Source organism: Eucyclogobius newberryi, unplaced genomic scaffold, assembly GCF_026437365.1.
Source record: "Eucyclogobius newberryi isolate DKJ021-1_F unplaced genomic scaffold, fEucNew1.0.hap1 SCAF_13, whole genome shotgun sequence".
Lineage (NCBI taxonomy): Eukaryota > Metazoa > Chordata > Actinopteri > Gobiiformes > Gobiidae > Eucyclogobius > Eucyclogobius newberryi.
Genome location: NW_027315757.1, coordinates 19,792,925 through 19,818,803, shown reverse-complemented (window position 1 = coordinate 19,818,803; position 25,879 = coordinate 19,792,925). Strand labels below are relative to the sequence as shown.

Below are 25,879 nucleotides of genomic sequence, written 5' to 3'. Positions count from 1 at the left end.
CGCAAGTAAAACACACGCAGGTAAAACACACACGCAGGTAAATCACACGCAGGTAAAACACACGCAGGTATAACACACGCAGGTAAAAGACACGCAGGTAAAACACACGCAGGTAAAACACACACGCAGGTATAACACACGCAGGTAAAACACACGCAGGTAAAACACACGCAGGTAAAACACACGCAGGTAAAACACACGCAGGTATAACACACGCAGGTATAACACACGCAGGTAAAACACACGCAGGTAAAACACACACGCAGGTAAAACACACGCAGGTAAAACACACGCAGGTAAAACACACGCAGGTAAAACACACGCAGGTAAAACACACGCAAGTAAAACACACGCAGGTAAAACACACACGCAGGTAAAACACACGCAGGTAAAACACACGCAGGTAAAACACACGCAGGTAAAACACACGCAGGTAAAACACACGCAAGTAAAACACACGCAGGTAAAACACACACGCAGGTAAAAGACACGCAGGTAAAACACACGCAGGTAAAACACACACGCAGGTATAACACACGCAGGTATAACACACGCAGGTAAAAGACACGCAGGTAAAACACACGCAGGTAAAACACACGCAGGTATAACACACGCAGGTATAACACACGCAGGTAAAACACACGCAGGTAAAACACACACGCAGGTAAAACACACGCAGGTAAAACACACGCAGGTAAAACACACGCAGGTAAAACACACGCAGGTATAACACACGCAGGTAAAACACACGCAAGTAAAACACACGCAGGTAAAACACACACGCAGGTAAATCACACGCAGGTAAAACACACACGCAGGTAAAACACACGCAGGTAAAACACACGCAGGTATAACACACGCAGGTAAAACACACGCAGGTATAACACACGCAGGTATAACACACGCAGGTAAAAGACACGCAGGTATAACACACGCAGGTATAACACACGCAGGTAAAACACACGCAGGTAAAACACACGCAGGTAAAACACACGCAGGTATAACACACGCAGGTAAAACACACGCAGGTAAAACACACGCAGGTAAAACACACGCAGGTATAACACACACGCAGGTAAAACACACGCAGGTAAAACACACGCAGGTAAAACACACACGCAGGTATAACACACGCAGGTAAAACACACGCAGGTATAACACACGCAGGTAAAACACACGCAGGTATAACACACGCAGGTATAACACACGCAGGTATAACACACGCAGGTAAAAGACACGCAGGTAAAACACACGCAGGTAAAACACACGCAGGTAAAACACACGCAGGTATAACACACGCAGATAAAACACACGCAGGTATAACACACGCAGGTAAAACACACGCAGGTAAAACACACGCAGGTAAAACACACGCAGGTAAAACACACGCAGGTAAAACACACGCAGGTAAAACATACGCAGGTAAAACACACACGCAGGTAAAACACACGCAGGTATAACACACGCAGGTAAAAGACACGCAGGTAAAACACACGCAGGTAAAACACACGCAGGTAAAACACACGCAGGTAAAACACACACGCAGGTAAAACACACGCAGGTAAAACACACGCAGGTAAAACACACGCAGGTAAAACACATACGCAGGTAAAACACACGCAGGTATAACACACGCAGGTAAAACACACACGCAGGTATAACACACGCAGATAAAACACACGCAGGTAAAACACACGCAGGTAAAACACACGCAGGTAAAACACACGCAGGTATAACACACGCAGGTATAACACACGCAGGTAAAACACACGCAGGTAAAACACACACGCAGGTAAAACACACACGCAGGTAAACCACACGCAGGTATAACACACGCAGGTAAAACACACGCAGGTAAAACACACGCAGGTATAACACACGCAGGTAAAATACACGCAGGTAAAACACACGCAGGTAAAAGACACGCAGGTATAACACACGCAGGTATAACACACGCAGGTAAAACACACGCAGGTAAAACACACGCAGGTAAAACACACACGCAGGTAAAACACACGCAGGTAAAACACACGCAGGTAAAACACACGCAGGTATAACACACGCAGGTAAAACACACGCAGGTAAAACACACGCAGGTAAAACACACACGCAGGTAAATCACACGCAGGTAAAACACACGCAGGTAAAACACACGCAGGTAAAACACACGCAGGTAAAACACACACGCAGGTATAACACACGCAGGTAAAACACACGCAGGTAAAACACACGCAGGTATAACACACGCAGGTAAAACACACGCAGGTATAACACACGCAGGTATAACACACGCAGGTAAAACACACGCAGGTAAAACACACGCAGGTAAAACACACGCAGGTAAAACACACGCAGGTATAACACACGCAGATAAAACACACGCAGGTATAACACACGCAGGTAAAACACACGCAGGTAAAACACACGCAGGTAAAACACACGCAGGTAAAACACACGCAGGTATAACACACGCAGATAAAACACACGCAGGTATAACACACGCAGGTAAAACACACGCAGGTAAAACACCCACGCAGGTAAATCACACGCAGGTAAAACACACGCAGGTATAACACACGCAGGTAAAACACACGCAGGTAAAACACACGCAGGTAAAACACACGCAGGTAAAACACACGCAGGTAAAACACACGCAGGTATAACACACGCAGATAAAACACACGCAGGTATAACACACGCAGGTAAAACACACGCAGGTAAAACACACGCAGGTAAAACACACACAGGTAAAACACACGCAGGTAAAACATACGCAGGTAAAACACACACGCAGGTAAAACACACGCAGGTAAAACACACGCAGGTATAACACACGCAGGTAAAAGACACGCAGGTAAAACACACGCAGGTAAAACACACGCAGGTAAAACACACACGCAGGTAAAACACACGCAGGTAAAACACACGCAGGTAAAACACACACGCAGGTAAAACACACACAGGTATAACACACGCAGGTAAAACACACGCAGGTATAACACACGCAGGTAAAACACACGCAGGTAAAACACACGCAGGTAAAACACACGCAGGTAAAACACACGCAGGTAAAACACACGCAGGTAAAACATACGCAGGTAAAACACACACGCAGGTAAAACACACGCAGGTATAACACACGCAGGTAAAAGACACGCAGGTAAAACACACGCAGGTAAAACACACGCAGGTAAAACACACACGCAGGTAAAACACACGCAGGTAAAACACACGCAGGTAAAACACACACGCAGGTAAAACACACACAGGTATAACACACGCAGGTAAAACACACACACACAGGTATAACACACGCAGATAAAACACACGCAGGTATAACACACGCCGGTAAAACACACGCAGGTAAAACACACGCAGGTAAAACACACGCAGGTAAAACACACGCAGGTAAAACACACATGCAGGTATAACACACGCAGATAAAACACACGCAGGTATAACACACGCCGGTAAAACACACGCAGGTAAAACACACGCAGGTAAAACACACGCAGGTAAAACACACGCAGGTAAAACACACGCAGGTAAAACACACGCAGGTAAAACACACGCAGGTATAACACACGCAGATAAAACACACGCAGGTATAACACACGCAGGTAAAACACACGCAGGTAAAACACACGCAGGTAAAACACACACGCAGGTAAAACACACGCAGGTAAAACACACGCAGGTATAACACACGCAGATAAAACACACGCAGGTATAACACACGCAGGTAAAACACACGCAGGTAAAACACACGCAGGTAAAACACACGCAGGTAAAACACACGCAGGTAAAACACACGCAGGTATAACACACGCAGATAAAACACACGCAGGTATAACACACGCCGGAAAAACACACGCAGGTAAAACACACGCAGGTAAAACACACGCAGGTAAAACACACATGCAGGTATAACACACGCAGATAAAACACACACAGGTAAAACACACGCAGGTAAAACACACACGCAGGTATAACACACGCAGGTAAAACACACGCAGGTAAAACACACGCAGGTATAACACACGCAGGTATAACACACGCAGGTAAAACACACGCAGGTAAAACACACGCAGGTAAAACACACACGCAGGTAAAACACACGCAGGTATAACACACGCAGGTAAAACACACGCAGGTAAAACACACGCAGGTATAACACACGCAGGTAAAATACACGCAGGTAAAATACACGCAGGTAAAAAACACGCAGGTAAAACACACGCAGGTAAAACACACGCAGGTAAAACACACGCAGGTAAAACACACGCAGGTATAACACACGCAGGTAAAACACACGCAAGTAAAACACACGCAGGTAAAACACACACGCAGGTAAATCACACGCAGGTAAAACACACACGCAGGTAAAACACACGCAGGTAAAACACACGCAGGTATAACACACGCAGGTAAAACACACGCAGGTATAACACACGCAGGTATAACACACGCAGGTAAAAGACACGCAGGTATAACACACGCAGGTATAACACACGCAGGTAAAACACACGCAGGTAAAACACACGCAGGTAAAACACACGCAGGTATAACACACGCAGGTAAAACACACGCAGGTAAAACACACGCAGGTAAAACACACGCAGGTATAACACACACGCAGGTAAAACACACGCAGGTAAAACACACGCAGGTAAAACACACGCAGGTATAACACACGCAGATAAAACACACGCAGGTATAACACACGCAGGTAAAACACACGCAGGTAAAACACACGCAGGTAAAACACACACGCAGGTAAAACACACGCAGGTAAAACACACGCAGGTAAAACACACACGCAGGTATAACACACGCAGATAAAACACACGCAGGTATAACACACGCAGGTAAAACACACGCAGGTAAAACACACGCAGGTAAAACACACACGCAGGTAAATCACACGCAGGTAAAACACACGCAGGTAAAACACACGCAGGTAAAACACACGCAGGTAAAACACACGCAGGTAAAACACACGCAGGTATAACACACGCAGATAAAACACACGCAGGTATAACACACGCCGGTAAAACACACGCAGGTAAAACACACGCAGGTAAAACACACGCAGGTAAAACACACGCAGGTAAAACACACATGCAGGTATAACACACGCAGATAAAACACACGCAGGTATAACACACGCCGGTAAAACACACGCAGGTAAAACACACGCAGGTAAAACACACGCAGGTAAAACACACGCAGGTAAAACACACGCAGGTAAAACACACGCAGGTATAACACACGCAGATAAAACACACGCAGGTATAACACACGCAGGTAAAACACACGCAGGTAAAACACACGCAGGTAAAACACACACGCAGGTAAAACACACGCAGGTAAAACACACGCAGGTATAACACACGCAGATAAAACACACGCAGGTATAACACACGCAGGTAAAACACACGCAGGTAAAACACACGCAGGTAAAACACACGCAGGTAAAACACACGCAGGTAAAACACACGCAGGTATAACACACGCAGATAAAACACACGCAGGTATAACACACGCAGGTAAAACACACGCAGGTAAAACACACGCAGGTAAAACACACACGCAGGTAAAACACACGCAGGTAAAACACACGCAGGTATAACACACGCAGATAAAACACACGCAGGTATAACACACGCAGGTAAAACACACGCAGGTAAAACACACGCAGGTAAAACACACGCAGGTAAAACACACGCAGGTAAAACACACGCAGGTAAAACACACGCAGGTATAACACACGCAGATAAAACACACGCAGGTATAACACACGCCGGAAAAACACACGCAGGTAAAACACACGCAGGTAAAACACACGCAGGTAAAACACACATGCAGGTATAACACACGCAGATAAAACACACACAGGTAAAACACACGCAGGTAAAACACACACAGGTAAAACACACGCAGGTAAAACACACACGCAGGTATAACACACGCAGGTAAAACACACGCAGGTAAAACACACGCAGGTATAACACACGCAGGTATAACACACGCAGGTAAAACACACGCAGGTAAAACACACGCAGGTAAAACACACACGCAGGTAAAACACACGCAGGTATAACACACGCAGGTAAAACACACGCAGGTAAAACACACGCAGGTATAACACACGCAGGTAAAATACACGCAGGTAAAATACACGCAGGTAAAAAACACGCAGGTAAAACACACGCAGGTAAAACACACGCAGGTAAAACACACGCAGGTAAAACACACGCAGGTATAACACACGCAGGTAAAACACACGCAAGTAAAACACACGCAGGTAAAACACACACGCAGGTAAATCACACGCAGGTAAAACACACACGCAGGTAAAACACACGCAGGTAAAACACACGCAGGTATAACACACGCAGGTAAAAGACACGCAGGTATAACACACGCAGGTATAACACACGCAGGTAAAAGACACGCAGGTATAACACACGCAGGTATAACACACGCAGGTAAAACACACGCAGGTAAAACACACGCAGGTAAAACACACGCAGGTATAACACACGCAGGTAAAACACACGCAGGTAAAACACACGCAGGTAAAACACACGCAGGTATAACACACACGCAGGTAAAACACACGCAGGTAAAACACACGCAGGTAAAACACACACGCAGGTATAACACACGCAGGTAAAACACACGCAGGTATAACACACGCAGGTAAAACACACGCAGGTATAACACACGCAGGTATAACACACGCAGGTATAACACACGCAGGTAAAAGACACGCAGGTAAAACACACGCAGGTAAAACACACGCAGGTAAAACACACGCAGGTATAACACACGCAGATAAAACACACGCAGGTATAACACACGCAGGTAAAACACACGCAGGTAAAACACACGCAGGTAAAACACACGCAGGTAAAACACACGCAGGTAAAACACACGCAGGTAAAACATACGCAGGTAAAACACACACGCAGGTAAAACACACGCAGGTATAACACACGCAGGTAAAAGACACGCAGGTAAAACACACGCAGGTAAAACACACGCAGGTAAAACACACACGCAGGTAAAACACACGCAGGTAAAACACACGCAGGTAAAACACACACGCAGGTAAAACACACACAGGTATAACACACGCAGGTAAAACACACACACAGGTATAACACACGCAGATAAAACACACGCAGGTAAAAGACACGCAGGTAAAACACACGCAGGTAAAACACACGCAGGTAAAACACACGCAGGTAAAACACACGCAGGTATAACACACGCAGATAAAACACACGCAGGTATAACACACGCAGGTAAAACACACGCAGGTAAAACACACGCAGGTAAAACACACGCAGGTAAAACACACGCAGGTATAACACACGCAGGTAAAACACACGCAAGTAAAACACACGCAGGTAAAACACACACGCAGGTAAAACACACGCAGGTAAAACACACGCAGGTAAAACACACGCAGGTAAAACACACGCAGGTAAAACACACGCAAGTAAAACACACGCAGGTAAAACACACACGCAGGTAAAAGACACGCAGGTAAAACACACGCAGGTAAAACACACACGCAGGTATAACACACGCAGGTATAACACACGCAGGTAAAAGACACGCAGGTAAAACACACGCAGGTAAAACACACGCAGGTAAAACACACGCAGGTAAAACACACGCAAGTAAAACACACGCAGGTAAAACACACACGCAGGTAAAAGACACGCAGGTAAAACACACGCAGGTAAAACACACACGCAGGTATAACACACGCAGGTATAACACACGCAGGTAAAAGACACGCAGGTAAAACACACGCAGGTAAAACACACGCAGGTAAAACACACGCAGGTAAAACACACACGCAGGTAAAACACACGCAGGTAAAACACACGCAGGTAAAACACACGCAGGTAAAACACACGCAAGTAAAACACACGCAGGTAAAACACACACGCAGGTAAATCACACGCAGGTAAAACACACGCAGGTATAACACACGCAGGTAAAAGACACGCAGGTAAAACACACGCAGGTAAAACACACACGCAGGTATAACACACGCAGGTAAAACACACGCAGGTAAAACACACGCAGGTAAAACACACGCAGGTAAAACACACGCAGGTATAACACACGCAGGTATAACACACGCAGGTAAAACACACGCAGGTAAAACACACACGCAGGTAAAACACACGCAGGTAAAACACACGCAGGTAAAACACACGCAAGTAAAACACACGCAGGTAAAACACACACGCAGGTAAAACACACGCAGGTAAAACACACGCAGGTAAAACACACGCAGGTAAAACACACGCAGGTAAAACACACGCAAGTAAAACACACGCAGGTAAAACACACACGCAGGTAAAAGACACGCAGGTAAAACACACGCAGGTAAAACACACACGCAGGTATAACACACGCAGGTATAACACACGCAGGTAAAAGACACGCAGGTAAAACACACGCAGGTAAAACACACGCAGGTAAAACACACGCAGGTAAAACACACGCAGGTATAACACACGCAGATAAAACACACGCAGGTATAACACACGCAGGTAAAACACACGCAGGTAAAACACACGCAGGTAAAACACACACGCAGGTAAAACACACGCAGGTAAAACACACGCAGGTAAAACACACACGCAGGTATAACACACGCAGATAAAACACACGCAGGTATAACACACGCAGGTAAAACACACGCAGGTAAAACACACGCAGGTAAAACACACACGCAGGTAAATCACACGCAGGTAAAACACACGCAGGTAAAACACACGCAGGTAAAACACACGCAGGTAAAACACACGCAGGTAAAACACACGCAGGTATAACACACGCAGATAAAACACACGCAGGTATAACACACGCCGGTAAAACACACGCAGGTAAAACACACGCAGGTAAAACACACGCAGGTAAAACACACGCAGGTAAAACACACATGCAGGTATAACACACGCAGATAAAACACACGCAGGTATAACACACGCCGGTAAAACACACGCAGGTAAAACACACGCAGGTAAAACACACGCAGGTAAAACACACGCAGGTAAAACACACGCAGGTAAAACACACGCAGGTAAAACACACGCAGGTATAACACACGCAGATAAAACACACGCAGGTATAACACACGCAGGTAAAACACACGCAGGTAAAACACACGCAGGTAAAACACACACGCAGGTAAAACACACGCAGGTAAAACACACGCAGGTATAACACACGCAGATAAAACACACGCAGGTATAACACACGCAGGTAAAACACACGCAGGTAAAACACACGCAGGTAAAACACACGCAGGTAAAACACACGCAGGTAAAACACACGCAGGTATAACACACGCAGATAAAACACACGCAGGTATAACACACGCCGGAAAAACACACGCAGGTAAAACACACGCAGGTAAAACACACGCAGGTAAAACACACATGCAGGTATAACACACGCAGATAAAACACACACAGGTAAAACACACGCAGGTAAAACACACACGCAGGTATAACACACGCAGGTAAAACACACGCAGGTAAAACACACGCAGGTATAACACACGCAGGTAAAACACACGCAGGTAAAACACACGCAGGTAAAACACACACGCAGGTAAATCACACGCAGGTAAAACACACGCAGGTAAAACACACGCAGGTAAAACACACGCAGGTAAAACACACGCAGGTAAAACACACGCAGGTATAACACACGCAGATAAAACACACGCAGGTATAACACACGCCGGTAAAACACACGCAGGTAAAACACACGCAGGTAAAACACACGCAGGTAAAACACACGCAGGTATAACACACGCAGGTAAAAGACACGCAGGTAAAACACACGCAGGTAAAACACACGCAGGTAAAACACACGCAGGTAAAACACACACGCAGGTAAAACACACGCAGGTAAAACACACGCAGGTAAAACACACGCAGGTAAAACACACGCAAGTAAAACACACGCAGGTAAAACACACACGCAGGTAAATCACACGCAGGTAAAACACACGCAGGTAAAACACACGCAGGTAAAACACACGCAGGTAAAACACACGCAGGTATAACACACGCAGATAAAACACACGCAGGTATAACACACGCCGGTAAAACACACGCAGGTAAAACACACGCAGGTAAAACACACGCAGGTAAAACACACGCAGGTATAACACACGCAGGTAAAAGACACGCAGGTAAAACACACGCAGGTAAAACACACGCAGGTAAAACACACGCAGGTAAAACACACACGCAGGTAAAACACACGCAGGTAAAACACACGCAGGTAAAACACACGCAGGTAAAACACACGCAAGTAAAACACACGCAGGTATAACACACGCCGGTAAAACACACGCAGGTAAAACACACGCAGGTAAAACACACGCAGGTAAAACACACGCAGGTAAAACACACGCAGGTATAACACACGCAGGTATAACACACGCAGGTAAAACACACGCAGGTAAAACACACACGCAGGTAAAACACACGCAGGTAAAACACACGCAGGTAAAACACACACGCAGGTAAAACACACGCAGGTAAAACACACGCAGGTATAACACACGCAGATAAAACACACGCAGGTATAACACACGCAGGTAAAACACACGCAGGTAAAACACACGCAGGTAAAACACACGCAGGTAAAACACACGCAGGTAAAACACACATGCAGGTATAAGACACGCAGATAAAACACACACAGGTAAAACACACGCAGGTAAAACACACGCAGGTAAAACACACGCAGGTATAACACACGCAGGTAAAACACACGCAGGTAAAACACACGCAGGTAAAACACACATGCAGGTATAAGACACGCAGATAAAACACACACAGGTAAAACACACGCAGGTAAAACACACGCAGGTAAAACACACGCAGGTAAAACACACGCAGGTAAAACACACGCAGGTATAACACACGCAGATAAAACACACGCAGGTATAACACACGCAGGTAAAACACACGCAGGTAAAACACACGCAGGTAAAACACACGCAGGTAAAACACACGCAGGTATAACACACGCAGGTAAAACACACGCAGGTATAACACACGCAGGTAAAACACACGCAGGTAAAACACACGCAGGTATAACACACGCAGGTATAACACACGCAGGTATAACACACGCAGGTATAACACACGCAGGTAAAAGACACGCAGGTAAAACACACGCAGGTAAAACACACGCAGGTAAAACACACGCAGGTATAACACACGCAGATAAAACACACGCAGGTATAACACACGCAGGTAAAACACACGCAGGTAAAACACACGCAGGTAAAACACACGCAGGTAAAACACACGCAGGTAAAACATACGCAGGTAAAACACACACGCAGGTAAAACACACGCAGGTATAACACACGCAGGTAAAAGACACGCAGGTAAAACACACGCAGGTAAAACACACGCAGGTAAAACACACACGCAGGTAAAACACACGCAGGTAAAACACACGCAGGTAAAACACACGCAGGTAAAACACACACGCAGGTAAAACACACGCAGGTAAAACACACACACAGGTATAACACACGCAGGTAAAACACACGCAGGTAAAACACACGCAGGTAAAACACACGCAGGTAAAACACACACAGGTAAAACACACAACGCGGCTCAGAACACTGAATGTCCCGCACCGATCTTGAGCAGCCAGCCTTCTCTGTCGGGGTTGAAGAAGGTCAAGGTGAGGTCGTTCCCATCGTCCTCCGGGATCTTAAAGGGCTCACTGCGGATGCTCGCGTACATCTTCTGCAGAGGAAACACACGTGGAAATATGGTTAGTGTTCCATCATATCCATTTCAGAATACTGAAACTCTATTCTAATCTACAGCCGCTTTAAACCAAGATAAACTAAACCAGGACTAAACCAAATGCAGACCAGGCCAAAACCAGAAGAATGAACCAGGGCTAAACCAATGGAATAAAAAAGTAAAAGTATTGAAGCAATCCTTTAAAATGTACTATTAAAGGTTCAAAAGTAGTGATCTGGATTTTTAAAAGTGTGTTGATTTTTGTTAAACTGAAACATTTTTCCTCATTTCAATCGTCGTTTTTTTTGTTTTTTGGAATGTTAACTCAAACTATAAATGTGCAAAAAAAAACAGGACTGAACCAGGTCTGAACCAGGTCTGAAGCAGGTCTGAAGCAGGTCTGAACCAGGTCCGAACCAGGTCTGAAGCAGGTCTGAACCAGGTCTGAAGCAGGTCTGAAGCAGGTCTGAACCAGGTCTGAACCAGGTCTAAACCAGGTCTAAACCAGGTCTGAACCAGGTCTGAAGCAGGTCTGAAGCAGGTCTGAACCAGGTCTGAACCAGGTCTAAACCAGGTCTAAACCAGGTCTGAACCAGGTCTAAACCAGGACTGAACCAGGTCTGAACCAGGTCAGAACCAGGTCTAAACCAGGTCTAAACCAGGTCTGAACCAGGTCTAAACCAGGACTGAACCAGGTCTGAACCAGATCTAAACCAGGTCTAAACCAGGTCTGAACCAGGTCTGAACCAGGTTTAAACCAGGTCTGAACCAGGTCTGAACCAGGTCTGAACCATGTCTAAACCAGGTCTGAACCAGGTCTAAACCAGGTCTGAACCAGGTCTGAACCAGATCTAAACCAGGTCTAAACCAGGTCTGAACCAGGTCTGAACCAGGTTTAAACCAGGTCTGAACCAGGTCTGAACCAGGTCTGAACCAGGTCTGAACCAGATCTGAACCAGGTCTAAACCAGGTCTGAACCAGGTCTAAACCAGGTCTGAACCAGGTCTAAACCAGGACCGAACCAGGTTTGAACCAGGTCCGAACCAGGTCTGAACCAGGTCCGAACCAGGTCCGAAGCAGGTCTGAACCAGGTCTGAACCAGGTCTAAACCAGGTCTGAACCAGGTCTGAAGCAGGTCTGAAGCAGGTCTGAACCAGGTCCGAACCAGGTCTGAAGCAGGTCTGAACCAGGTCTGAAGCAGGTCTGAAGCAGGTCTGAAGCAGGTCTGAACCAGGTCTAAACCAGGTCTAAACCAGGTCTGAACCAGGTCTAAACCAGGACTGAACCAGGTCTGAACCAGGTCAGAACCAGGTCTAAACCAGGTCTAAACCAGGTCTGAACCAGGTCTAAACCAGGACTGAACCAGGTCTGAACCAGATCTAAACCAGGTCTAAACCAGGTCTGAACCAGGTCTGAACCAGGTTTAAACCAGGTCTGAACCAGGTCTAAACCAGGTCTGAACCAGGTCTAAACCAGGACTGAACCAGGTCTGAACCAGATCTAAACCAGGTCTAAACCAGGTCTGAACCAGGTCTGAACCAGGTTTAAACTAGGTCTGAACCAGGTCTGAACCAGGTCTGAACCAGGTCTAAACCAGGTCTGAACCAGGTCTAAACCAGGTCTGAACCAGGTCTAAACCAGGACCGAACCAGGTCTGAACCAGGTCCGAACCAGGTCTGAACCAGGTCCGAACCAGGTCCGAAGCAGGTCTGAACCAGGTCTGAACCAGGTCTAAACCAGGTCTAAACCAGGTCTGAACCAGGTCTAAACCAGGTCTGAACCAGGTCTAAACCAGGACTGAACCAGGTCTGAACCAGATCTAAACCAGGTCTAAACCAGGTCTGAACCAGGTCTGAACCAGGTTTAAACCAGGTCTGAACCAGGTCTGAACCAGGTCTGAACCAGGTCTAAACCAGGTCTGAACCAGGTCTAAACCAGGACTGAACCAGGTCTGAACCAGATCTAAACCACGTCTAAACCAGGTCTGAACCAGGTCTGAACCAGGTTTAAACCAGGTCTGAACCAGGTCTGAACCAGGTCTGAACCAGGTCTGAACCAGGTCTAAACCAGGTCTGAACCAGGTCTAAACCAGGACTGAACCAGGTCTGAACCAGGTCTGAACCAGGTCTGAACCAGGTCTGAACCAGGTCTGAACCAGGTCTAAACCAGGGCTGAACCAGGTCTGAACCAGGTCTAAACCAGGCCTAAACCAGGTCTAAACCAGGTCTAAACCAGGTCTGAACCAAGTCTGAACCAGGTCTGAACCAGGTCTAAACCAGGTCTGAACCAGGTCTGAACCAGGTCTAAACCAGGTCTGAACCAGGTCTGAACCAGGTCTGAACCAGGTCTGAACCAGGTCTAAACCAGGTCTGAACCAGGTCTGAACCAGGTCTAAACCAGGTCTGAACCAGGTCTAAACCAGGTCTGAACCAGGTCTGAACCAGGTCTAAACCAGGTCTGAACCAGGTCTGAACCAGGTCTAAACCAGGTCTGAACCAGGTCTGTCCTTGTTCGACTCCTGTGGATCACTACGTTGTGTTTTGGACGTCTTAAATCGAAATATTGATCCAAAACAACATTGCGTAGAAAGGATTTTTCTTTTTCTTTTGTGCCCAAACTGCAACACGACAACGCCGCCGACTCCCACATGTGTCAGAAAACAAACTATCTGAACAAAGTAAATACATATCGGTGCCACGGGGAGCGGCGAAGGCCCGGACTGACGGCAGGAGAATGAAGAGTAATATGCATGACTCACTCTGGACCGTCTGAGTGGTTTAACGACAAGGGCAGCGCTCATAATAAGGTTACACGCTCCTAAAAGTCGATTTTGTTCTATAACGAGTCTCTGTGTCTCTGGTTGTCGGACGTCAGGGTTTTCTCTGACCAAACACCAGAGCCTCAGTCAGTGGAGGTGAACGTGCAGTTACAAAGTCCAGAACATGGTTTGGATGGTCCAGTTTCTCCTCCAAAGGATCCAGACTGTGGAGCTCTCTTTCCACAGACCTAATCTGTACAAACTGAGACGAACCCTTTGATATGTGTCTGAAACTTAGGCTAAAATCAAGAGTTGCACATGTAGTTCTAAGGGAAATGCAGGTTGCTATTATTCATATTTTTTACCTTTATCTTTGCTGCTTTATTTTAGATTTTATTTGTATTTATTTTTTGTGTGAATTGTTTTAAAAGCCTTGTATGCACAAAATAACACTGGAAATAAAGCATCTGGTTCGTCCAATAAAACTGCTATGTCCATGTAATAAATAAAATAAATGAAATAAATGAAATAAATGAAATAAATGAAATAAATGAAATAAATAAAATAAATAAAATAAATAAAATAAATAAAATAAATATATTAAAATTAAAAATAAGAACACATAAGCCTGCTCTGCCCTTTCATTTTATTTTTGCAGTGTTATTCCAACTGTCCTTTCTTTGCATGTTTTAGATACAGTTTGACTAAATTTGCAAACATTTTAAGTAAACATCTTATTTATAATTTTTAAAAATCCGCAAGATACAACTCCCACAATGGAAACAGCAGATGGATACTTTTGGAAGGTGAATAGGCAGTAAAAAAGAAATGACACAGCTTGAGCCAACATCATCAAGGACTAACAAATCTCATTTGCTGTTACTTGAAATTTGACTGATTTACGGGACACTTCTCTGATTGTTTTCCTCTCTGTGTCTTGTTTTTTCATTAGTCTTCATACATACGAATACAGAAATAAACTCTAAATTGCGGTAGGTGAATGACTGACTGTATTCTCTAACAGCACAGTACATTCTAAAGTCTGTTATTATTTATTTTTCTAAAGGAAAAGTTGTATGACGTGCTCCTGGGAATCATGTCCTCGTCTTACACTCTTTCATTCATTTCCAGTGCGGCAGAAAAACATTGATTCAGACGCAGCTTCAGTCTGAGAATAATGCATTTTCAGTCTCTGTGGGTTTTATATAACGTTATGTGCAGAATCTATGAGTGTGTGGGAGTGTGAGGGACGGAGGCAAGTCTGGACCAGGATTACAACCAGATCTGAACAAGGACTTAACCAGGACTAAACCAGGACTAAACAAGGACTAAACCAGGATTAAACCACGCTCAAGATATGGGAATAAACTAGAATGAAACCAGAACTAAAGCAGGACTAAACCAGGTCTAAACCAGGTCCAAACCAGGTCTAAACCAGAACTAAAGCAGGACTAAACCAGGTGTAAACAAGGACTAAACCAGGTCTAAACCAGGACTAACCCAAAACTAAACCAGGACTAAACCAGGATTTAACCAGAACTAAACCAGGACTAAACCAGGACTAAACCAGAACCAACCCAGAACTAAACCTGAACTAAACCAAGACTAAATCAGGATTTAACCAGAACTACCCCAGGACGTAACCAGGACTAAACCAAGACTAAACCAGAACTAAACCAGGACTAACCCATGCTCAAGATATGGGAATAAACTAGAATTAAACCAGGACTAAACCAGGACTAAACCAGAACTAATCAAGGACTAAGACAGAACTAAACCAGGACTAAACCAGGACTGAACCAGGACTGACCGAGAGCAGCTCATTGGGCAGGTCTTCCCCGTGGTTGATGCCTCGGTTCATGGATATAAAGTACTGCAGACTGGGCTTCTCTTTGACATTTGGGTTGTGGAGGCTTGTGTTGAGCATGATGATGGCGAAGGACAGGATGTAACAGGTATCTACGACCAAAACACACACAATATCAGGTATATACGACCAAAACACACACAACATCAGGTATATACGACCAAAACACACACAACATCAGGTATCAACGACCAAAACACACACAACATCAGGTATATACGACCAAAACACACACAACATCAGGTATCAACGACCAAAACACACACAATATCAGGTATATACAACCAAAACACACACAACATCAGGTATATACAACCAAAACACACACAACATCAGGTATCTACGACCAAAACACACACAACATCAGGTATCAACGACCAAAACACACACAACATCAGGTATCTACGACCAAAACACACACAACATCAGGTATCTACGACCAAAACACACACAACATCAGGTATATACAACCAAAACACACACAATATCAGGTATCTACAACCAAAACACACACAACATCAGGTATCTACGACCAAAACACACACAACATCAGGTATCTACGACCAAAACACACACAACATCAGGTATATACAAAACACACACAACATCAGGTATCTACGACCAAAACACACACAACATCAGGTATCAACGACCAAAACACACACAACATCAGGTATCTACGACCAAAACACGCACAACATCAGGTATCTACGACCAAAACACACACAACATCAGGTATATACAACCAAAACACACACAACATCAGGTATCTACAACCAAAACACACACAACATCAGGTATCTACGACCAAAACACACACAACATCAGGTATATACAACCAAAACACACACAACATCATGTATATACAACCAAAACACACACATCATCAGGTATCTACGACTAAAACACACACAACATCAGGTATCTACGACCAAAACACACACATCATCAGGTTTATAAAACCAAAACACAAACAATATCAAGTATCTGTAGATACACACACAACATCAGGTATATACAACCAAAACACAAACAACATCAGGTATATACAACCAAAACACAAACAACATCAGGTATCTACGACCAAAACACACACAATATCAGGTATATACAACCAAAACACACACAATATCAGGTATCTACGACCAAAACACACAGAATATCATGTATATACGACCAAAACACACAAAACATCAGGTATATACAACCAAAACACAAACAACATCAGGTATATACAACCAAAACACACACATCATCAGGTATCTACGACCAAAACACACACAACATCAGGTATCTACGACCAAAACACACACAACATCAGGTATATAAAACCAAAACACAAACAATATCAAGTATCTGTAGATACACACACAACATCAGGTATATACAACCAAAACACAAACAACATCAGGTATATAAAACCAAAACACAAACAATATCAAGTATCTGTAGATACACACACAACATCAGGTATATACAACCAAAACACACACAACATCAGGTATATACAACCAAAACACACACATCATCAGGTATCTACGACCAAAACACACACAACATCAGGTATATAAAACCAAAACACAAACAATATCAAGTATCTGTAGATACACACACAACATCAGGTATATACAACCAAAACACAAACAACATCAGGTATCTACGACCAAAAGAAACACAATATCAGGTATATACAACCAAAACACACAAAACATCAGGTATATACAGCTAAAACACACACAATATCAGGTATCTACGACCAAAACACACACAACATCAGGTATATACGACCAAAACACACACAATATCAGGTATATACGACCAAAACACACAAAACATCAGGTATATACAACCAAAACACAAACAACATCAGGTATATACAACCAAAACACACAAAACATCAGGTATATATGACCAAAACACAGTCAATATCAGGTATATACGACCAAAACACACACATCAGGTATATACAGCTAAAACACACACAATATCAAGTATCTACGACCAAAACACACAAAATATCAGGTATATACAACCAAAACACACACATACAGGTATCTACGACCAAAAGATACAATATCAGGTATATACAGCTAAAACACACACACATACAGGTATATACAACCAAAACACACACTTATACAGGTATATACGACCAAAACACACACAACATCAGGTATATACAACCAAAACACACACTTATACAGGTATATATGACCAAAACACACACAACATCAGGTATCTATGACCAAACCACACACAATATTAGGAATCTATGATCACACACACACACACACACACACACTGTGTTATAAAGGGTCTGTAAAATACTCATACCGGTGGATTGGAAGACCCCGGGGTTACAGAGGCAGTATCGAGTCGCGAACGCCTCCATCATCCTGTCGATCTTCTGAGCTTCTCCAGGGAGCCGGAAACTCCACAGAAACTGCCTACAGAGACGGAACGGCATCAGCATAGCAAAGAAAACGTGTGGCGGAGCGAGCGGCGCTGGCAGTTTCACACCTTTAGCTGACACGACAAAAAAATATGACATCCAATATGATAAACGTTGGCGGTTTTAATATCCTCAAAGGCTTTGGTTGGGTTTAACGGGAGGGCGGGGCGGCACTGGCTCCCCTGGTGGCAGACATATGTAAAAGAAATATGACACGGACATGATTTCAACCGTTATCAGTGGGTTCATGCCACACACCTGACCTATGACCTATGCGCCCCCTGTGGCCATTTTGATTCTGTGTAAACTAATGCAAGCTCCAAAGTAAATTGCAAAAAACGTTTCAAATATCAGAACATCAGTCGACATTTATACAACATATTAGACTGTACAAAAAAACGCTGCATTAGTCGTTCATACATATTATAACGCTGATTTCCGTTAGGGTCGCGGGCGACTGGAGCCGATCCCAGTGACTTTGGGCCTTGGGCGGGGTACACCCTGGAACGACCATGATCCAGGTCACCTACACAGACTCGAGGCGGGACTTTAGCGCTGTTTGGATTCTTTCGTGTGGCGGAGGCGGAGCGCGGACAGGTGAGTGACAGGTGAGTGACAGGTGGGTACGAGGCGGGCTGAATGTCGACGAGCGATCGCCGTTGTAGTTTTTTCCAGGAGTCTTGGCGCGCCCTCCTGGTAGAACGGGAGTGCGGCAGGCGAGCGCGAGGTCTGTTTTGGATGCTATTTGGCGTTTTATGGTCGACATTTCTGTTTATTTCTTTTACACAATTGTTTGATAGAACCAGTGCGACGCTCCGATAACGTGCTGTACTAATGACAAATCGAAAGTACCACTAAAATAGATTCTGGATGTTTCTACAAATGTACCTAAAATGTACATGATGTATATAACAGCTGTAAATAAGAGTGTCACTATTGTTATTATTATATAGTTATACTATAAGAGTTTTTTATAAGAGTTGTATAAGAGCTTTTCTATAAGAGTGTTTCTATAAGTTTTTTATAAGTGATCTATTTTTTATTATTTACTGTTGTACCTACTTTGTGTTGCAACACTGGAATTTCCCCATTGATGGACAAATAAAGGCTTAGCTTGTCTTATCTTATCTTTCTTAATACTTACAGACGTTGTAATTGAGTATCATTCTAGTCATGTAAATGTACTTTTACTTGAGTAGAAATGTTTATCTTTATGTAATCTTTTACCACCACCGGATCAAAGCTAGTTCTCAATCAATATTAATATGTGGACTTCAGTTACTACGCTGGATGAAAGTAAAGGTTTCAGGCGTGTCTTTTGTTGTGTGCGTTTTCTTTTTCATACCGACCTCAAAGCTTGCACCAGATTCAAGTCGGAGAACTCGTGCAGCGCCACAAAGGCTCTGAGCACCGCCAGATGCATTTCCTCTCTGCAACAAAACAAAACCCAACAACATGAAACCGAATAAAGCCTCTCTGTCTCCGAGGAGAACAAAGCCACAACGCCCACCGTCTCTCACACACAAAGATTCAGATTCAAATGCAAAGTTGTGTTAATAAAGAAGGGATCGTGACTAAAAGTGTAAAATGGCTTTGATGCCCACTTTTTTTTTTTCTTGACGTGCACTTGGAAGTCGCTGCACCCTCGAGATCGCCTCCAGGTACAGGGGCTTGTTCTTAAAAGCTTTGAAAACACGTGTAATAAGTAAGCATTAAACAACAAGGAACAATGTGTTGCCGGGGGTCGCAAATTGCTTTCAGGGGGTCCCGAGATATGGGGACAATTTAAAGCTTATGCAATAGTCTTACACGAGGCTCGAGACCCTTTAAATGAGGTGGTGGATGTAGACTGTGTGTTTGGGGGTCGAGAATGCCAAAGATCGTTATCATGCGAGAGTCTAGTAAAAATTCCAAACTGTGTAGCGAGTTGTGCAATCTGCTCGAATTGCGGTGGCAAACTAGCGAACACGACGATCTGCATGCTGTACGTTTGCTGTCAGAGGGGTCCGTTGGCTCATTTGGTTACTTGTTTCTATGGTGACACACACACACACACACACAGCCTTATTCTGCCACTTTTTGCCTCTTTCTGCAGCGACGGCTCTGCATTTCGGTCGAGCGGGACTTCCATTCCCTTCAGCGGTGACAGTCTCGCCGCCAAAATATACGGTTAAGCAGATTGATTGGTGGGAAATGTTCGCGTGACCATCAAGTCTGGGCCTGAAAACGGCTTTGTGTCTGCGTAGGACTTACTTTGCTATTGCCCTTAATGGAAAATCATCGAAATGGAAGTAGGATTTACGATGGCGGTGCCAGAAAGCAACGCCCGGAACCAGCTGTTATAAATGAACATCCTGTGCGTTTATTAAATATGGCACGCTCCAATTTGCATTAGAATTATCACCAAACGTGCTATATTGCATTCTTAGTCAATGGTAAGTCTATTTTCCCTGGTAAATGTAACTTTTCACATAAGACTATCATTTGTTTAAATTGTGATCCAAGATTTTAGTTTTTCCTCACGATCAAACTTGGCATTCGAAGTTATGGAAGATTCTGTCCGTAATGCGCCAGTCGTCTTTCGATTGAGTCGTTTCGCGGCAGTTTCGTACTTTCGTCGCGTTCACCGTAAGTCGTACCTCTCGCCTAAGAAGTTGCCGATGGCCGTCTTGTTGAGTCCTTCTTCTTTGTAGAGGAACTCGGCCACGGGTTCAGGCCTCCACTCCAGCAGCCCGCTGTCCACCAGGTACTGCACGCCCTGAGGGGAAGAAAAGGAATAATCGTCAAGGAATGTATGTGTTTTGTTGAGCGTGAGTTTCACCTTGAGATTGTGAAAAATGATCATAAAATTCGGACAAAGATGCTCATAGATTGGAGCACAGTATCAGCATCAGCATCGGACGTAACGCTTTATTTTAGTGTTTTTCTCTATCTTTGGGCGACTTGAGTGTCGTGTAGGAGCTAAAAGTACTCAAAATGTTCAGCTTTAACAGGAATAAAGACCTGCAACCTCACATTTTGCCACGTGCGGACAACATTTTAATTCAAAGGTCTTCAAAATGCCACTCATAATACTAGAAACCCATGACCTGGTTTGTTACCGCAGTGAATGTAAGACACAGACATCTAAACCCTGTACAAGACCCAAAGTTCAAGTTTCCCTTCCGTTCATGAAACATGCAACACTTTCGATTTATTAATACCAAGCCGCTTTCCGTCTCTCCCAATCCATTTCAATCTCTTATTTAAAATGCGCTCGAATCAATGCGAACGGGCCGACACAATCTAATGAATATTTAATGTGCCTTTGGCTCGCTCTCAGTGGGAGGTCCGCGGCCGAGTCTCAACGTTTCCATCACTCATTCGGTCGTGTTGAAGTGGACACGGAACCAATTACAGCCCCGACATGAGGGCCTCCTCTCGTTTTGTAGACCCATGTCGGTAAAGCAGGGGGGGCGGAGGGTGTTGGGGGTCATTGCGGTGCAGCAGAGACGCTCGAGTCTCACTTCGGGGAACAGGATGTGGCTTTGTCGCTCTTCGCAACTCGACAATAAGTGTCAAGTTTGATTGCCCGTGTACAAGATTGAACTGCAGAGCTGTTGTGTCCAAACGCAGCAGACTGACCTCCGAATCCACAGTGGCCTCAGTGAAAGTGAGACACAATAACACGGGCGTAATTGTGGTGGAAAAGGTTTCAAACGTAGCATCTGGAAACGGGTTTGAAATCGAGATGTTTCGATTCCAATACGAAAGTGATCGGGACTAAGAATTAATAAATATGCATGTTTTTCGCATGTTGTCGATGCCCCGTGTTTCCAGATGATGTGGACATATTTTGAGCACATTTGGTTAAAAAATGAAGCAAAAACAAGGACTAGTCTGTCAAAATTGTGATCTTAAACCTTAAATCCAATATTAAATTCAAAACCCTCAGTTGATTCAATGGGAAACACAACTTTTCCACTCTTTTAAAACGTTTCCTGGCAAATTATGTGTATTTTAAGCCCAACAATTTCAAGTCGAGTCACCAAAAAAGAGAGCGGATTGTTCTGTAGATGTCGGCATTCAGCGTTTATGCCGTATCCGATCACAAACACTGGTCCTCAAGAAAGTTTTGACATTTACACTCTCGCACGGAGAATTTTAACGAAATCGCGGATCTAAAACACGAAGACCCGTCCATTGCACTGCGGTGAAAAGATAAATTCACCTGTAATTTATGCCGACAGAGAAGACTTTAAACTTTGTGGCAGTATTTACAAAGATGAACTACAAACTGGTGCAAAACGTCCGCATTATGTGAATTTATAACCTGAATTCACTCTGAAACACGCTCATATCTCAGAATTCCTACTTGAAACTCGGGAAACACAGAGTTAGACAATAAAACATGGCTTATTTTCCATGTAGTTAATCTCTACTGCCCCCTGCTGTCTGTGAACCTGCCGTCGAGCCTCTGCAGTTATAAGCGTATTTTGTGCTAATGTTGCTAATGGAGCTAATGACAACAAAAGCAAAATTCAAATGTTGATTTATAACTTACAGATGTGATAACACTGATCATTTAACTGAATTGGAGCCATAATTTGGTAGATTTGAGCACATTATTGGGTTTTATCGTTTGATTTGAGTTTTTCTAAGGAATGGGCCCACAAATTTGCCCAGTGAATGTAACGATTGACTAGTTTAAATACAGTAATGAGACACGGAAACGAATACTGACATAGACACAGTTCTGCCTCGGAAAAAGGAACAATAAGGCACGGAAATACAGCATATTACGTGCCTTTTTTGGATGCATATTGAACTTCTTTTTCCCATGGAAAAATGTTCGACTCCTTGTCAAATTCTTACTGCAACAAAAAAACAGAAAAACATTCAAACAAAATGAATATATATACATTTATTGGTGCGTGCTCAAATGTATGGACGTAACAATTAACGTTTTTTTAATATTGTTGAATGTCCTTTTTCACACACGACAAGACTTTCATCACTGTTATAATCCTAAGGTGTAATGTTTGAAAGTCTTAAATAACAGCAATAGAATAAAGCACTTTTTATTTAGATCAGAATATCATGATTATTGTTACATTCCATCTGAGATCACCATGTGCACCGTGTTCTAAAACATGATCAAAACAGAGTTGTCGCCGTCGTTTATTGTTCACCATCAGGAAGTCCTTATTTGGGACCGCACTGACACGCTTATGGTTCTACAGAATTTAGGGCGAGATGAGCCACAAAGTCGGCATGTACTTTACACAGTCTCTGGTGTTAGTTTGAGTCTGACGTCCCGTGAAATAATGTGGAAGGTTCAGGTTAATGTCAGAGTTTGTTTGAACGTGGTGTGTGAGCGGTCAGTGGTGGTCAGCGGAGGCCGCACAGACCCGGAGCCTCACTTCTGTCAGTCTGCCCCAGGGCACACGGCTGGTGTTTAGTGACCGAATAATACAGTGTTAGGCCTGAGAAGTGCATTAGAAGTGAATTATTATCATTAAAACAGTAGAAGAAGAAGCTTTCCTCTTAATACAAAAGCTGCAGATGTTTCAAAATAAGACTCGGTTTCATTGTGATTTCATTTACATTGTTATTGTCTTTATTTTACGGTTTTACTGATGCAAACGCAACCGTCACCTTTATAACGACGGTTTGGAATGTATTGCAATGTATTTGAATTACGTCAAGGCAGTTTTAGGAAGACTTAAGGGGATCCAAATCAAATAAAACAATAAAATATAATAAAAGTGGTGGCACAATATAAAGCATCCTAAAATAAGCCTGACTTACGTCGTTATGATCCGGCCTCAAATGCAGACTCCCAGAGATAGTGAAGTGTAGAGCTTTTTTAAAATATTATTTTTTAAATGTCATTGAAAACTTTTTTCCATTCATCGCTGTGGAACTTTGAGAGCGTTTTGCTGACTCATTTACACAAAAAGCTTTAAATACTCACTCTTCCACGTCAGCGATTGCCTTGAACCTCTGTGTGGGCAAAAGAGAGAATGAAATAAAAACGTTGTTCAGTGTTCCTCTTTTCAATCCGACACGACTAAAAAAAAAACTTTGTTAGCGTTGTTAAAAGATGCTCAAAGAAAATGTTGGTTGAGGGCTGGAGCGACACGTTCAAATCAAACCCTCAGTCAAAGCTTTCGACACAATGACCTGCTTAAAGAGGCACTGCGCTACTTTTCTGGTGATCTGTCTCCATGGCGATGTGGACGCTTGACACTGGAATCGGGCTGATCCGTCTCCGTCAAAGAAAGCGGATGTTTTTGTGTGTGTTTTTTTTTAATATCCATCAAATGAATACAAGTTTGTCCATAAGTTTGTAGGCGAAACATTCCAACATTCAACGCAACAGCACCCCCTGCAGGAGGAAAGCGTCACCGTCACCAGGAAGGTTTCACAGTGCGCCTTTACAGGTCAGTCAAAGATTGGGCACGATTTGTGTTGTTATTGGCTTTTAAACATGCCCTTGAGTACTTTTACTTTGGCGTCTCATTTTTTAGAAGAAAAAAACAAAACTTTACCAAAAAGCAAAGCCTTTCCCACGCCAAGAACTGACTTTTGGGCTCCATCTAGTGGCTACAAAGGGGATTTTACGGAGATGAGATAAACAAATGCTAGCTTCCTTCCGACACGCTAATGCAGCAGTTTTAATAACTCGTTTTAAGGCAAAAAAAAAAACGAGTCTTGTGACGATTTATGGACTTGAAAAACGACAAAGACGATCCCGCCGTGAAATTCGGAATGGCGTGTTTCTGACGCTCGGAGGTCTGTGGCGTTTTTGAGTCGCCGGACTCGTTTTGAGCGTTTCCGCCTCAGATTACGTACCCCGTTAGCCTGTCGGAGGAAAGCTAGCGTTTGTTACTCTCGCCTGTGTAATTCCCTCTGCCGCCAGTAGATGGAGGACTTTGTGAACAGGATTGATCAAACGAGTGAAGAGAATGAAGCTAACTGCTAAACTCCAGGTATGT

At 44.0% G+C, this 25,879-nt stretch overlaps 1 protein-coding gene across 2 annotated transcripts in view; it reads right to left on the bottom strand.

Annotated features, from left to right (window-relative positions):
* The window catches only part of LOC140358183 (cytohesin-4-like), a 58,959-nt gene extending 34,018 nt beyond the window's left edge, over positions 1–24,941 (bottom strand). The window contains exons 1-7 of one of the 2 annotated variants that reach the window (XM_072442871.1): positions 24,856–24,941; positions 23,686–23,752; positions 21,539–21,657; positions 20,249–20,329; positions 18,782–18,894; positions 16,391–16,539; positions 11,708–11,819 (exon numbers count right to left, since the gene is read on the bottom strand). In XM_072442871.1, coding sequence (XP_072298972.1) covers positions 11,708–11,819; positions 16,391–16,539; positions 18,782–18,894; positions 20,249–20,329; positions 21,539–21,657; positions 23,686–23,700 — 589 coding nt within the window. In that variant the 5' untranslated portion in view covers positions 23,701–23,752; positions 24,856–24,941. Of the gene's footprint in view, positions 1–11,707; positions 11,820–16,390; positions 16,540–18,781; positions 18,895–20,248; positions 20,330–21,538; positions 21,687–23,685; positions 23,753–24,855 lie in introns of those variants that run through there. The other variant, XM_072442870.1, reaches the window with a different exon arrangement.
* Positions 24,942–25,879: the final 938 nt, after the last annotated feature.